Genomic DNA, 15,863 nt, shown 5'->3' with positions numbered 1-15,863 from the left:
AAACCCTGCCAGTGGCTCATAATGAGGAATGCCTGTATCCCCTCGTCTACTGGGATCTGGATCACCAACAGTGCTTCAGCCTGGCAGACTCTCCCCCTTTTTTCTAAATGAGTACCTGACAGCTGGGAATGGAGTCCTGAAACCCCTTCTTTGTTTCTCCCTGAAGTGATGATGAATTCATGGGTTTGCCTAAGAAAAATAAACCCAGGACTTCCGGCTGCTGGATTCTGTACTTTGTTCCCCAGATTAGATAAGAAGCTTATTCCTCTTTCAAACACAAGGAATAATCCCCAGATCAAAGTCAAAGCCCTTGAAACAAGTGATAAATGATTAAGACACACTGGCCTTTGGCTATCCCTAAAAGGGATTCTGTGGTGAGGAAGCAAATCTGGTTCCAATAGTGGTAGCAGAAGTTAAGTACTTTATAATCCTATTATAATGGGAAAAGAATCAGACCCATGGGGTTTGAGCAGGCTTTTACTTGACTGGTCATTATGTTGGGAGGCATGGTTCGTCATGGGATATATCTAAATATGGGTATTCAGGCCTGGTGTTATTTTTTAGCCTTATTGTTAACATCTAATATATTTAGAAAATATTAACACGGTATAATTTTGAATAATTTGAGTAATTGAAAGAATGAGACATGTTGGAGAGTTTGCTTTTTTTATAGCCAAAAAATTATTTTCTTTTTAATTCATGTTGAAAATTTTTCTATGAACTAGAAATCTAGAAATTTAGTCTGTGAACTAAATATCCCTATGCAGCAGAAAGAACATTCAACTAAGGGTCAGGAGAAGAGGATCTGATTTACTGATTCTTCTACTAACCAGCTGGGTGACCCAAGCCAACTGGTTTCCCCCCACCAAAACTTCAGTTTTCAAATCTGCCAAGGGAGTAGATTGCACTATGTAATCTCTGAAGCTTCTCCCTGTACTGCTATTCCACTTCTTTACCTTAGGGACAGTGCACACCACTGAATCCTTCCTGGATTGTGAAGGATCTCCAAGAAGGATCACCATGTTGAGCACCAGCTTTAATCTTGTGGAGGCGGGGAAGAACAGATTGGGCTGGATGTGCCCTTCACATAGAAGATATGTGTTGTTTTGTTTTAAGCCAAAAACCTAATCTTAATTCTACAACTGAGTCAAATAAGCATTTGTTTTAAAGCACTTATTAGATGTAAGTGGCCATTCTGGGTGCTTGTAAGTGCCAAAAGGAAAAACAAAACATGAATGTGGCCTTCAGGAACTCACTAGGAAAGATGTGGCATGTAGATACCAACATTTTTTGACTAGTGCTAAACTAGAGATAAAAAGAACCACAGGATAACTGGGAGGGAGACATACAAACTAAAGGAATCTAGTGGAAACATTGAGCAGATAGTTGAAGAAATCTTGTTTTGTGTTCTACAGCCTTTTTAACAGAGTAGTTTAAAAGGGAAGAAAATCTCCATTGAATGAGGACTCTGGCTATTCACACTGGGGGTTCGTTGCTTTGCAATTACTAGTCCAGAACAGGGTAGCTCTGCCAAATGGGCTACAGTGGAATTTATTTTCCTTGAAGATTCCCTGATCCTGTATTTGTTACATCCTATGAATGCCCAAGCTTAAAAACCACATAACTTCTGAAGACAGTCTGGCATTGAAAATAATTTCCTAAAAAACAAACAAAAAAAAAGAGGTTAGAGTGGGAGAGAGCCAAAGCATTAGAGACTGTTAAAAACTGAGAACAAACTGAGGGTTGATGGGGAGTGGGAGGGAGGGCAGGGTGGGTGATGGGTATTGAGGAGGGCACCTTTTGGGATGAGCACTGGGTGTTGTATGGAAACCAATTTGACAGTAAATTTCATATATTAAAAAATAAAAAAAATAAATAAAAAATAAAAAAAAAAATAAATAAAATTTTACTTATGGACATTAAAAAAAAAAAAAAAAGAAAAGAATTTCCTAATGGAAATGACAAAATGGTTTAAGAGAGAAGGGTTTTGAACATCTTCTCAGAAGGTCAAAGAAAACAAGAGACACCTGTCTCTGAGGCAGGTTGGAGGAGGTAGGTTGGAGGAGGAATGAGGAAACAGATGACCTTGGGGACCCTTTCGAAATACCAGATTTCAAGGACTGTAGGCACATTCCTAATGGTGCTGTTAGCAGTCCCTCTGAAGGTGAGGACTCTTGGCCATCACCAAGAACTTTTCAGTCAGTAACAGCCTGCTGCTCTCTGGTTTCCTGCAGAGGTAATTGCTCCCTTCAGAAAATAGTCTGTAAAGTCATTTCCAAGGAGCCTCACAATCCTTATAAACTGCTCCAAATAGGGTGAGGATGGAGACTGTCCAGTTGAAAGTTGGAGCCAGGGCTTCAGAATAGAAAAATACAATCCAGAAGAGCTTGTGCTAATATGATTGAATAGAATTCAGAGCACTACTAGGCTGATATTCTTCTTCTCTGAATGAGAATGTTGGTAAATGAAATGCAGGATGCTTTTATTGGCAAAGGCCACTGTTGTGGAGAGAAAGACCACAAAATAAGCTTATAGATAGCTTTGCCATAAGCTGAAAATCTGTATTTTGGAACCAAATGAAGTGTGCATGTAGGGGCAGTTTTTACGTACAGATTTGTTTTTATAAAGAGTTATAACCTAAGATTCCCTTATGGGCTGCGAGGGGTGGAAATTAGCCTTTGACAGTCAGGTGAAGGTGATGGTCCTCATGATTCACAGAGAGGAGATACTTAAATGTTGTAAGTTACTAAAACGTACTGGCTATTTATAAGGTATGCTGATTGAGAGGGTCAGAGTGTAACCATCAGTAAAACATTAAAGGATTTTGTTTTTGCTGAGGTTTTTAACTTGCTTTACCTCGAAGAACTACTTTTTTTCCCTTTTTCTTATTTTTTTAAATTTAAATTCAAGTTAGTTAACACACATTGTAGTATTGGTTTCAGGAGTAGAACCCAGTGATTCATCACTCACATATAACACCTAGTGTTCATCCCAACAAGTGTCCTCCTTAATGCCCATCACCCATTAAGCTCAATCCCTTACCACCTCCCCTCCAGCAACCCTCAGTTTGTTCTCTGTATTTTTTTGTTATTTTAATTTATTTTCATTTTTTTAATGTTTTTTCATCTTTGAGAGAGAGAGACAGACAGAGCATGAGTGGGGAAAGGGCAGAGAGAGAGGGAGACACAGTATCTGAAGTAGGCTCCAGGCTCTGAGCTGCCAGCACAGAGCCTGACATGGGGCTCGAACCCACAAATGGTGAGATCATGACCTGAGCCAATGTCGGACACTTAACTAACTGATCTACCCAGGCGCTCCCTTTTTGTTCTCTGTATTTAAGAGTCTTTTATGGTTAGCCTCCCTCTCTGTTTTCATCTTATTTTTCCTTCCCTTCTCCTGTGTGCATCTGGTGTGTTTCTTAAATTCCACATATGAGTAAAACCATATGATATTTACATTTTTCTGAGTGACTTATTTTGCTTAGCATAATATCCCTTTAGTTCCATCCATGTTGTTGCAAATGGCAACATTTCATTCTTTTTCACAACTGAGTACTATTCCACTGTATATATGTACCACATCTTCTTTATCCATTCATCAGCTGATAGACATCTTTCTATAATTTGGCTATTGTTGATAGTGCTGCTATAAACATTGAAGTACATTTGCCCTTCAGATCAGCATTTTTGTATCCTTTGTGTAAATACCTACTAGAGAAATTGCTGGGTTGTAGGGTAGTTCTATTTTTAATTTTTTGAAGAAACTCCGTACTGTTTTCCAGAACTGAGGTAGATGAATTGGAGAATTTCCCTGTCCCAGAGGGCAACTTTTATTCTCCTTGTTTCATGTTTTCATGCTATAATGTTTACTGAGTACTCGATCAGTATCTCTCCAGCTTTCACCAAGCCCTTCCTGGGCCCTTCCCTGCATGGAATTAGTATATTGACAACTAATCATATTGTAGTCTTTCTCCTTTTCTCTGGCTTTGGCCTCACTCTCTTGACAGTGACACTGGGTACATGTACTCTACAAACCTTAATTCTACCAAGATACTTGGGGAGGGAGGAGGTAATGGGAGGCCCAGTGGAGGCTATGTGTCTCAATCACTTACTGAATTCAGCTTCATCCATAATAAAAATGACATTTTGATATCAATATATTCAATTCTTACATATACTCAATGATTTCCTAACTTAAAAATAATTACAGGTGACATCATTCACAAACCTCAGCATCTCAGAGTAAGTTTACTAAGCAAAGCTAACTCCTGAGTGGGCTTGCAAAATCTGTAAGAATTTCTTTGTCTATGTAAGGTCCCATCCTTTCTGGAGGGAGGAAATGAAGGAGAAAGGGAGGCAAGGAGGAAGAAAACAAATTAGATAAGTTTGCAAACAGAATGCTGTTTTTAGAATTCTTCATTCATTTTACTCATAATGCATAGCCTAGTGCTGGATACAGATTAGTAGATAAAAACGGCTTAATTCATTACACCTTGGTGGCGATGGGGAGGTGAAAGGGGTGACCTTGCAGATTCTGTCTGTGTTGACATAGCTTCTGCTGAATACCTTCTCCACTCTGGCAGCATACATTACTCACCAAAGTCCTTATGCTAAGACAATATCATAAAAGGAAGTACCAACATCTCCTGAAGCACATCCTTCTTGGGGTAGTGAAGCCTCTTCTCTGAGGATGGAACTGTCCTAGCATGGAGCTCTGAAGCCTCCCTGGCTCATCAGCTTTCTCCCATTAAAGAAGAGAAGAAGAGGATCAGGAAGCTAAACTTCCCAAGAATGGGATGCATCTATGCTAAGACCAAGTGATTGATGATATCATTCATTACCAAACTAAAGCCTGGGCTTCTATCTGAGGATTTTGTCCCAAAGATGGGGGCCGAATAAAACCTTCAGTAGTTCAAGAACAAACCACCTGCTCCAGGTGATTCAGGAGAAATCATGTGAGCTGTACTAATCTGATCCCCTCCCCAAGTGGATAGTCAAGGCTATACAGCAGGAATGTCCTTGCACAAGGTGGAGCTGGACCCTGATTCAGTCACCTACTACCAGTGAGAACTTGGGAAAGTTATTTTACTTCTTTGATCCTTGATTTCCCATCTATAAATGGAGATTAAAAGTAACTATCTTTTTGTGTTATTCTGTAAAAATAATTATACTGTGAATTTATGGAAAGCATCTAGAATAATTCTTGGTATATAGTAAACATCATAAGTATATTTGAATGGTACCCAGGGTTAGACAGTCTTTCTTCATTTTCAGGCTAAATTGATAATCCCCAAACCATCTTTAGGTGGTTTTGGCATCTGGTTACACACCAAGACTCCTATATATATGCAGCTGCACAGCACATTTACACATGTGCACATTTGTGAACACTTTTGATTCACCTGAAATGTGATTCACCTGGAAGATCAGCTCTTCTGGAAGATGTTCAACACACACATGAGTGACTGAGTAAAGGTCCTTAGAATGCTGAGATGCCAGTGGTTCATAATGTGATTCAGGGACATCCATTTTCAGGTGATACCTGAAAAAGAAAAATAATAAGAGAGGCATAGTTATCAAGAATGACAACTGGAAGGCCAGATAAGTAGCATAGAAAGACAAGACTGACATAGCTGTACCATCTGGTGGGGAAAAGTAGGTGGCCAGGGAGAGTTAGAGGAAAGCACTCTCCCAATATCTTAAAAATGGAAAAATAACATTCCCTAGTACCAATCTATTAGAGAGTGAAAGTGAAAGTAGTCAGAGTTGGGGCACCTGGGTAGCTCAGTTGGTTGACTATCTGACTCTTCAGCTCAGGTCACGATCTCACAGTTTGTGTGTTAGACCTCCAAGTCAGGGTCTGCACTGACAGTGTGGAACCTGCTTAGGATTCTCTCTCTCCCACTCTCTCTCTCTGCCCCTCCCCTGCTTGTGCTCTCTCTCCTCAAATAAATAAATAAACTTAAAAAAAAGGAGATCAAAGTCAAGCTGAAAGGAAAGGAGAAAGGAGTTCAGACAATAGTAGGGGTGGTTTTATATGGGGTATATCCACGGAAGAGGCTTTGGATGTGAGGAGCCAAAGTCTGGTGACAGGAAGCTCACTGTGGAGCATGCAGCAGAAAAAGGTTGTGGAGAAGTTGGTTTAGAAACCAATACCCAGAGTATTTCCAATCTAGACTACATACAAGTGTTTCAAAGACTTACGGCAAAGATAGAGCTGCTAATTAGAAACTTAGAGATAATCCAGTCCTACATACTCACTTGACGTTGTAGTAGGCAGAGGTTAAACTCCTGTACAGGAAAGTGTGCAGCATAAACAAAGGCATGTAAGAGTAAAGAAATAAATAGGACCAGTCAAATAGCAGAATGCAATTTACATATTGTGCATGATAGGATTACAATTTAAAAAAAGGACATCAAAGTGGAACTTTCCAATTTTCCTTTTTATTTACAGAATCAGTCATTTTTATTTGGTGAGCCACCTCAGATCCTTTCAGGCTCACCTGTCTCTCTCTAGCTCTTGACCACTTGCTCTGTGGAAAATGCATATGATCCCATCAGGCACAACCCAACAGCCCTCATCTCATCCCCCTGCTCTGTCCTCTCTGCTCCTACATTGGGGTTTCCATTGCCAGAACCAAGGATACTAGATAGCCCCTGAAAGTCCAAGGGAGTTAATGTACATTTGGAAAAACTTTCACAGATGGGACGTAGAAGATGATGGGTATAGTTCCTCTTTCCTTCTCCTGGATGACTGTCCTAGGTATTGAGCATGGCCAACATTAGAGTACATCATCACATTTGCTCTCCCCTCATCCCTGCCTTACAACTCTGTTTACTCACTCACACTTCCTAAATAATTTAGCTCATTTGATTTACTTTGGATTCAGACTCTGCTCTTGGTGGGATCTATACTAAGATGTTGTTGATGGTGCTTCTTGACTGGAAAGCCCTTTAGAACAAATATTCAATACTTAAACTGGGTACCAAGCAGTCGAGATGACTGTTGAACAGATTTGAAGGGCTGAGGAAGGTATAAATAGACATCAAGCTCAATACTTGTCTTCTGTTGGATCAAGCTAGGAAATAAAATGGATGCTTTTGAAATGCTAAATTATCTTAAGAGCCAGAGATGCCTAACACAGGTCTATTATCTCCAACCTTCATCTCCTTCACATTCTTGTCTCCAGGACTTCACAGCCACAACCCAAATGGAAATACAGTCATCTTCAGCTACCTCCAGGGAAGTAAATATCTCAGTCCCTGTCATAGTGCAGATAGTGAAACCAGTGAAGCTTGAGAGTGTCTGCTATCCCACCAGCAGGGCCCATCTGATGGTCCTCAGAGCCCAGGACCCTCCTGTCTTTTCTACCTTGTCCTCTCAGGAAGTCAGCTTGAACTGATTTGCACTAAGGAGCAAGTCTGTGGTTCTTATCTCCATCAGACCCAACATCTGATTTTTTCTTTTTTTCTTTTTTTTAAATTAACTTCTTAACCATTTTGTACAGTTCAGTAGTGTTATGTACATTCAGTTTACATTATTGTTCAATCAATCTCCCGAAATCTTTTCATCTTGCAATGGTGATGATAAAGCTCTGTACCCATAAAACAACTTCCCATTTCCTCTCCCCCCAGCCCCTAATAAACCCATTCTACTTTCTGTTTCTGTGAATTTGACTATTCTAGGAGACTCATGTAAGTGGAATCACATACTATTTATCTTTTTGTGACTGGTTTATTTCACTTAGCACAATATCTCCAAGGTTCATCAATGTTGTGGCATGTGTCAGAATTTCCTTCCTTTTTAAGGGTGAATAATATTCCATTCTGTGTATATACCATATTCTCCTTATCCATTCATCAACTGATGGACACTTGGATTGCCTCCAATTTTGGGCTATTGTGAACAATGCTGTTGTGAACATTGGTGTACAAATATATTTTCAAGAATTTGCCTTTAATTATTTTGATTATAAGTTTTAAAATGGATTGATGGATCATATGATAATTCTATTTTTATGTATTTTTTTTTAGAAACTGTCATACTCTTTTCCATAGCTGTCACCCAATTTTGCATTCCCACCAGAACAGTGCACAAGGTTATAATTTCTCCATATCCAACACGTATCATTTTTTGTTTTTCTTTTTAATGTTTTTATTTATTTTTGAGACAGAGAGAGACAGAGCATGAGCAGGGGAGGGGCAGAGAGAGAGGGAGACACAGAATCTGAAGCAGGATCCAGGCTCTGAGCTGCCAGCACAGACCCTGATGCGGGGCTCAAACTCAACGGAGTGTGAGATCATGACCGGAGCTGAAGTCAGATGCTTAACTGACTGAGCCACCCAGGCGCCCCTTTTTTTCTGTTTTTTTTTTTTAATATTAACCATCTTAATGGGTATGAAGTGATCCAACATTTGCTTTTTATAACCAGCCTGTCTGCCTATACCTCCCTGTACTCATAGTGTGAAAGGCTGTACTGAATATAAGAGAGATAAAATATATACACATCTATTTCAATAGGTCAATGCTCGTGTACAATTGTATTTTTTAAAAAAAAGCCATTCCCACAAATTTCCCAAGAACTTCCTTGGAAATGGCATTGCCTCAGCTGAGAGTCCCTGGCGTTGGTGACTGATGAGAGCCACGTGTTCTCCCTCTCAGAGATACTTGGACTTTGATAAGAGTCAAACCTTAAGCCTAGAGAGCCTTAGTGTCATCCAATATTCAGGAGTCATTTTGCAAAGACAGATTTCAGGAACGCCTCTGAGACATGCTGTGAATACATCCAACTCACTCTCCCTTCCACACAGCATCTGTCACAACCCTCTGCATCAATAATTCCTTGACTAAATCTAACCATCACAACCCTGCTTGGAGCTGCATGGTGGCTCCCTACTGACCTTAGGAAAAAGGCCAAAACCTTGTCTCTCATTTCAGAGCTGAGGAATAGGAGAGTCAGAGGGGGAAGTGAGTGCTTCTGGACCACCACTAGGTGGGGGAGAGAGGTGGGACCAGAATCCAATCTTCTTGTCTTTGTCCTGTGCTCTTCTGAATACACACACAAGGATTTCCACAGTCCTTACACCTGAGGAGTTGAGGAAAGTAACTGGAGGTGGCTCCTTCTCTGAAGTGGTTTGAATGCCCTCTTTCCTGAAAGCCAAAGGATGATCAGAAGAGGGGTCAGTGGGTCAGTCTAGACTGTAAATGAAGAGATGAGTGCAGACCAATGCCAAGCACAATGGACGTCATACCAGTCAGAAAAAATCCTGTAAATCTATGGGCCATGAATTCCTTCCAGAGTTAACAAATTAACTGATACCCCTTCTGCTCTAATTCAGAGGCATTTGAGCAATGCAGAGCAGTGAATTTTCCACATTTAAGTCCAATATCATAAGGAATTTCAATTCCCCAAATCCCTTCTCTCTTTTCAGCCAGCTGTCTCCTTTCTTCATAGTGCTCTTTGTGCGGAGGTCTCTCTGAACCAGTCGGCTCCTATCATGGAAATAATTCTGCTTCCCACTAGAAGGGAAAAGAAAATTCACCCATTGAACCACAGCAAATTGCAGTGACAGCGTGGAGACCCTGGAGAAGCGCCATATTGATTAAAATGTTCAAGTTAGTAACCAAGGGAGAAAGAGCAGGAGGGGGAGGAGGAAGAAAAGGCAGGGAAAAGAGCATCCGCCTTCTGGCTATCTGTCCCCATGGGCATCATCCAAAGCGATTTGTTTGGGGCACCAGGAGGAAAGCCATTTAGAGTGGAGAATGCCCAGCAGGAAATGTTGCACATCCCTTCACTTGCTCCTTCCAGATGGAGCAGTGCTCCACTATCTCCCCCTTGTGGGGATCACCATTACCACGTGCAGACAGGAATTCCACAGAGCAGACCCTAATGATATAGTGTACAATAGGTAACTTGGTGCTGCCTGGACATGCAGGTACAGCCATAGCCTGAGGGCATTTTCTGGGAAGCACTGCATCTTTCCAAATGACCCTGGAAAAAATGGGTCCATCACAAGTATCAGCTTAGTTGGTTCTATTTGCATTGGCATGCATCTTTAAATAGAGCAGTAATGGCTCACCTTGTCACTGCCCTTGACAGTTTACAAGGTGCATTGTCTCATTTAATCCTCACTGACTCCCAATAAGGGAGAAATTATTGCCATTGGTTTACAGATGAAGAAACTGTAAGAGTTTACAGTTACAATGAGATTAAGTGATTTTCCCAGAAGGAAATAGGAAACTCCCCTGCTTGAGACCCAGGTCTCAGCAACCATAAAGCACTTTCCAGACCCCCAAGGGAAAGAAGACTAAAAATATTCCCTCCCTCTCCTCTTGCTTGGGGCAGTGATATCCACTCTCCCATCCTGGCACCTGTTTCCAAAAGATCAAGCTCAGAGTCACAGAATTGTTCTGACTGTAACTCTCCATGTGCTTTCTTGGGGGCATGTGAACTCAATCAGAATATTTTCAAGTAGACAGGATTCATTTAACATTTTTTTTAGTTCCTATTAGAAACTGAAGCATTCATGCAAGAAACTGAGGGATTCACTGATTCTTTAAAAATCTCAGATCCAGTAGATCACAAATTATTCTCCCCAATCAACAGAGAAACAATCAAAACTCAGAAAGAGCCAGTTGCTTCAGTCACTGTGCAAATCAACCAGCCCACATCTGAGACTCTTTGCATCCAACATGTCACCTGCATTCGAGGGCCAGTCTTCTCCAGTAAGGAGCAAAAGATTTGACAGAGTGTCTTTGGGAATGCCCCTCGTTCCCGGGGTCTCTCATGCAGTGCTGTGAGGTTTGGGGGTGGTGTGCTGACTCTGCCAAGCTTATTTTCGTCCAAGAGCAGTGGAATGGGATTTGGGAGACTGTAGTCTTAGATCTGAGTTTTTTCACACACCATAGGTGCAAGCGCAGGCAAATCACTTCACTTCTATGGGCATTGGCTTCCCCTGGGTGATGTGAGGGACATGGATGAGCTGGTTAATGTGCTGGTGGGAGAGTGAGAAGGCCTTGCGGATGGCTTCTCTCTGCATTGGTTGCTGATGAGGCTGTTGACTGAGTTCATCTGTTTACTAAGACAGATGCAGCTGTCCCCCTCCGATTACTTCATCACAGGCGCTGACAGACCCTCCTGGGCAGGGCTCTTGGCACTGCCTCACTGGGGAGCATCTCCAATCATTGCCCGTCCTAATCAAATTCAGATTTATGGAGTGTGAGGCTGGAAGAGGCCCCAGGAAGGTCATGGAACACATGGTCTCCAGGCCCCTGGGAGCTCATGTTCTGACTCGTGGGCCATTTCCCAAGACACTCGGCCAAGCAGGCCCGCGTCAGGGTTCTCACCCCTCATTCAATGGGGCAAGTGGGTAAATGGGGCCAAGGAACACGACATTTTAATGGGGTCATGCAGCAGCTTTGCCCCAGTGGCAGTACCAACTCCTCCACTGCAGTTCATGTAATACTTCTATTGCACCAGTATTTTTGGATCACTGATTATGCACTCAGTGTGATGAGGGGCAACATGTGGGGAGAGTATTGGATCTAAGTAAATTGTACCCTCTTTATACCAATAGCATTTTAAAATAGCTATTATTCTAAGTTCTTTACATACCTTTCTTCATTTCCTTCTCATAAGAATTCCATAAGAGGGATATGATTAATCCCATTTTACTGACAAGAAGGCTGTGTGTTAGAGAGTGCAAGGATTTGCCTGGGACTTAGACCAAGGTCTAGCACCTCATCTTTGCCCAGCTTTGTTAGGGTCACAAGTTCCCCTATGCACAAAACAGTGCAGACAACAGAAGAGCCTATCAGGAAGTGACACAGGATGCATGTGCAGGGATTGGGAGGAAGGGAAGAGCAGTGTGGGATGGAGCATTTGGGGGAGGTTTTCCTGGGGAGGGTAGATGTGACTGGCCTTCCCAGGATGAGCGGGACTAATCCAGAGGAACCAGAGGGAGCAGAGAAGAGCATGAGGTGGGTGGGGAGTAGTCACAACATGGCAAGTAGAAAAGAAAGTATAGTGTGTTTCATTTTTGCCCTTTCTTGTCACTGTGCTCATTGATTTCCAGGACTTCTGAGACTCTGTGAGATACTACACTCTGTGGAGATCAAGACAAATGTTTGCTTTCTGATAAGCCCACAGGAGATGAGAAAGATCAAGATGATGTGACCTCAAGGGTATTTTCTGCACCTATCTGCAAAGTTTGTTGACTGTGGTTTTCAATGATTTTTGTCCTTGGAGCCGAACTTCATACAGTAGATTTCGGGGCTGTATACTAGAAGGGATTAAGTTGCACCCTCCATGACTGCACTAACCTTGTGTTGTCTTCTAAGTCCTGGATTGCTCTTTGACACCCATGAGCAGAATTCTTGCATGTTGTGATGACAGTCTGTCCTCATGCAATGCCTCCCATCCTGTGATATGTCTCAGTTCAGGTGGACATCACCAGAATAGTGTGCATCCTCAATGAACCCAAAGTCAGTTTCAGATATTGATTAAAATTTGGCAGCCCCCCCGTGAAGGGGTGGGATTCCTGTGTGTACTATGGCTAAGGGGTGGACAGTAGAGTAGGTTTGGGATAAAGAATGCTGGATCCATAGCAAGTCAGAGATTTCCAGCATTGGAATTCTGGTTTTTAGTTGTAGGTGTGATGCTTACCTCCACTACCACTGAGTGCTCACTTCACCAACGTAACTTTGTAGAATCAGGGCTGGAGACTCTTGGCTCTCCTTCATGTCCACTCCACTTCCTCCACCCTCCACAACACACACATGCTCCACACACATTCAGAAATAGAAAAGGTCAAGCCACAAACCCTCCCCTGATTGCTCTGTACCCATGGCTTTATTTTTAGGTTAGAAAAGACCCTTTTCCTTATGACTCATGGTCCTGCTGACAAATATGCCCTGAATGGAGCAAGCAACATAAAAGAGTCCTTCCTCATGTCACGCTCCCTTTTCTCAAAGAGGCCCTTGTGGCTGCACCCTGTTTTGTCACTTTGCCCCTGTGGGCACTTCAGCAGACCAGGGCACTACAACAAAATAATCCCACCCCTCGCCTCTAGCTGTCTCCACCCATCTCTCCCCCAACATACATTTAGTTCAACTTCTAAGGAGACTTAATGTAACTTCTTGGGAAATGCTACTGGGCATTTTTCTCAAGAGTCACTCCTTTGAGGTTAAAGCACTTCTATGTTTGGAGGTGTGTAGGGCCATATTGAGAAGCCAGGGTAAATTACTAGTAAATTAATGATTTATTTACCAGTCTTAATAGTCTCAGCTTAGGGAATTGCAGAGTGTGTTGGAACCAAAAATCACCTGCCCATGAAAGCTATACAGCAGGCCCTTCTCTAAATTATGAGTTTGTAGCCAAAGTTTGTCCCCTTTTCTGAACCTCAGTTGGTCAAAACAAATCGTTAGATCCACACCTTTCATCTGTGAACTTTTAATCAGCCTACTGCTCATAAGTCCCCCTGAGTGGAAATTAAGGCATGGATATCCAGCATGTCTATTTGACTATGTAGTACATTTATTTAAAAAGCTAAATGATTTTTTACAGTTTGATAACAGAAACTAAAATGGAGATATCTTAATCTCCCATAGGTTTCAGTTCTCTGCATTGTCTGTCATCGTGGAGAACTGACACTTGGTTGTAAGCATTCCCACTTGTATTTTAAATGATCCCATCCACCACCAAAATGGCTCACATTTTTCTAGCAACTTCTCTATACCCATGATTTCATATAATGTTCATAACAATATTGGAAGCAGGTATTACCATCCTTGTTTTACAGCTGAGAAAATTGAGTTTCAGAAGAGACTTAAGTCTTTTGCCCAAGTCTGCTGATCTCTTTCATGATATAATACAGCCCTGATCCTAATCTTTCTACTAACCTCTAGCTGACAGTCCCTCAACCTGGTCATTGTAGAACAAAAATTTGTCACACTGTAGGCTAGGAAGTTCTCATGATGATGAGGTTTTAGAGTTTCTCTTTGGAGGCTATTGGTGTGCTCCCAAATTGCAAGTGTGAAAAATCTCCCAAATTCTTCTAGGTGATCCCCCAACTTTCCAGGAAGGTTGTCCCCATGGTCACATGGACCCAGGATTGCAGGCAAGAAAAGCCCAGGTGCACAGCTGGCTGTCCTGCCACTCTCCCTCCTCTGCTCCAATGGAAAAGAAACCCAAGCTCCCCAGCCCAGTGTTTGGACTCCTGGGAGCTCAGCCTGGCAGTGGCCAATTGGATTATCTTTACTGGCCTTCCTGCCATTGCTAAACCTCTGGGGAAGTGAACCAGATGTCCCCATTTGACCAACAATTGCAGTTGTGTCCAGCAATGTCCAGCTGTTCCAGGGTCTGTTCACAGAATGTCCCATTTATCTTGGATTTCTTAGTGCCATAACCAAGCTGCCAGAGGAGAAAAGGATGCTCCATTCCTGACATCAGAGGGAAAATATGAATCAGGAATCCAGGAAATGCTGCTAAGCATTGTTTCTTCCCTATATGTACCCACCCCTCCCTTTACTCCCTACTGAACCAGAGAGGTATGCTTTGCTTTCCTTCCTTGAAGAATCTGATCCAGGCATCTCTCCTTTCAGAAAAGATTTTTCAATCATTTCTGAAAATCTGCTGCATTTTAAGGTCAATCCCATTAAGGGATTAGCTTTTGGGTTTTAGTTCCATGTCTTTAGAGAATTAGGGTAACACAGCTGGATGGATAATTCAGCCCCACAGATCTACCAAGGAGAGCTTTAAATCCAGGGAATTATTAGGGACCTTCAACCCTCCATCTCCCCTCCCTACCCACTGTAATTTCATATTTATTTCTAAGAATTGGGAGAAGATGCCACACTCCCTTGAGTTTGATCAAGACAGGAAGTCAAGTTGTCTTCAATTCAGTGCCTAACATGGATCAAGGTGTTGAAGAGAAACTTACACTGCTTGGGAAGTCAAGAGTTTCAGTTCTAACTATGCCCCAGACTTGCTGTGTGAGTTGGGCATCCCCGGGGGCTTCTCATCTCACAAAGATTTCTAGGGCATATTCTCCACCCCATCCCAATACTGAGGTGGGTTCCAAGCAGATGTATGTAAGTAATTTGTTTTTGCATCTCTGGGTCCAAATTAAGGGGCCAGGGCTTGGTTATTGACCCCGATTGGACCAACCAAAAATCCCTTGCCCAGGAACTTGGGCTTGGCACTAAAAAAGTTCATCTCCTTGGACTGGCCTCTTAAACTGAGGAGAGATGCTGATGGTAGCCACACTCTCCACCACATAAACCAGAGAGCAGAGACAGCCATGCAGGGAGAGAGGAAAGAAGCTGACCTAAAGAGAGAAAAACTGACCCAAGTGATGGGGAAAGAAAGGCAGATAAGACAGAAAGTGTGCTCTCTGCACTTAAGCATTTTTCCTCAGGAATTCATGTGATTCCGCTAAAATGAAAATTTTGATTTATGAAGGATGCTAAAATTAGTGAGCAAGATTTTAAGAAGGAAAGTTGTATTTGGATGGCATCAAAGTAAAATTTGTTAATTACAAAGGGGAAATTGTAACTTTAGAGTGAAGAAACCTAGGAAACACTATCTCAAGATGGTGATCAAGGTTAACATCACCAGAAATAGGGCATAATGATATCACATGCCCCCTGACACTATGCCCTGAGAAGGACACAGCATCACTTCTGTGATGATATTCCCAACAGTCGATAACCTTAACTCAAAAAGATTATCATGAAAAAAATATCAGAGAAACACAATTGAGAGACATTCTACAAAATGTCTGACTGGTACTCTTCAAAACTGTCCAGATCTGAAAGACAAGAAAAAAACTGAGATTGGAGGAAGCATGACAATTAAATGCAAT

General features: G+C 42.0%; 1 protein-coding gene across 4 annotated transcripts in view; it reads right to left on the bottom strand.

Moving 5' to 3' along the window:
• Positions 1 to 1,573: 1,573 nt before the first annotated feature.
• The window catches only part of KCNA5 (potassium voltage-gated channel subfamily A member 5), a 62,826-nt gene continuing 48,536 nt past the window's right edge, over positions 1,574 to 15,863 (bottom strand). The window contains exons 5-8 of one of the 4 annotated variants that reach the window (XM_042991624.1): positions 6,261 to 6,290; positions 5,402 to 5,541; positions 4,637 to 4,736; positions 1,574 to 1,658 (exon numbers count right to left, since the gene is read on the bottom strand). In XM_042991624.1, the coding sequence (XP_042847558.1) occupies positions 5,515 to 5,541; positions 6,261 to 6,290 (57 nt within the window). In that variant the 3' untranslated portion in view covers positions 1,574 to 1,658; positions 4,637 to 4,736; positions 5,402 to 5,514. The remainder of the gene's footprint in view (positions 1,659 to 4,636; positions 4,737 to 5,401; positions 5,542 to 6,260; positions 6,291 to 15,863) is intronic. The other 3 variants (XM_042991625.1, XM_042991627.1, XM_042991626.1) reach the window with 3 other exon arrangements.

This window comes from Panthera tigris, chromosome B4, assembly GCF_018350195.1.
Source record: "Panthera tigris isolate Pti1 chromosome B4, P.tigris_Pti1_mat1.1, whole genome shotgun sequence".
NCBI lineage: Eukaryota > Metazoa > Chordata > Mammalia > Carnivora > Felidae > Panthera > Panthera tigris.
The sequence above is the reverse complement of the archived record's forward strand: the minus strand, read 5'-3'. Positions and strand labels throughout refer to the sequence as shown.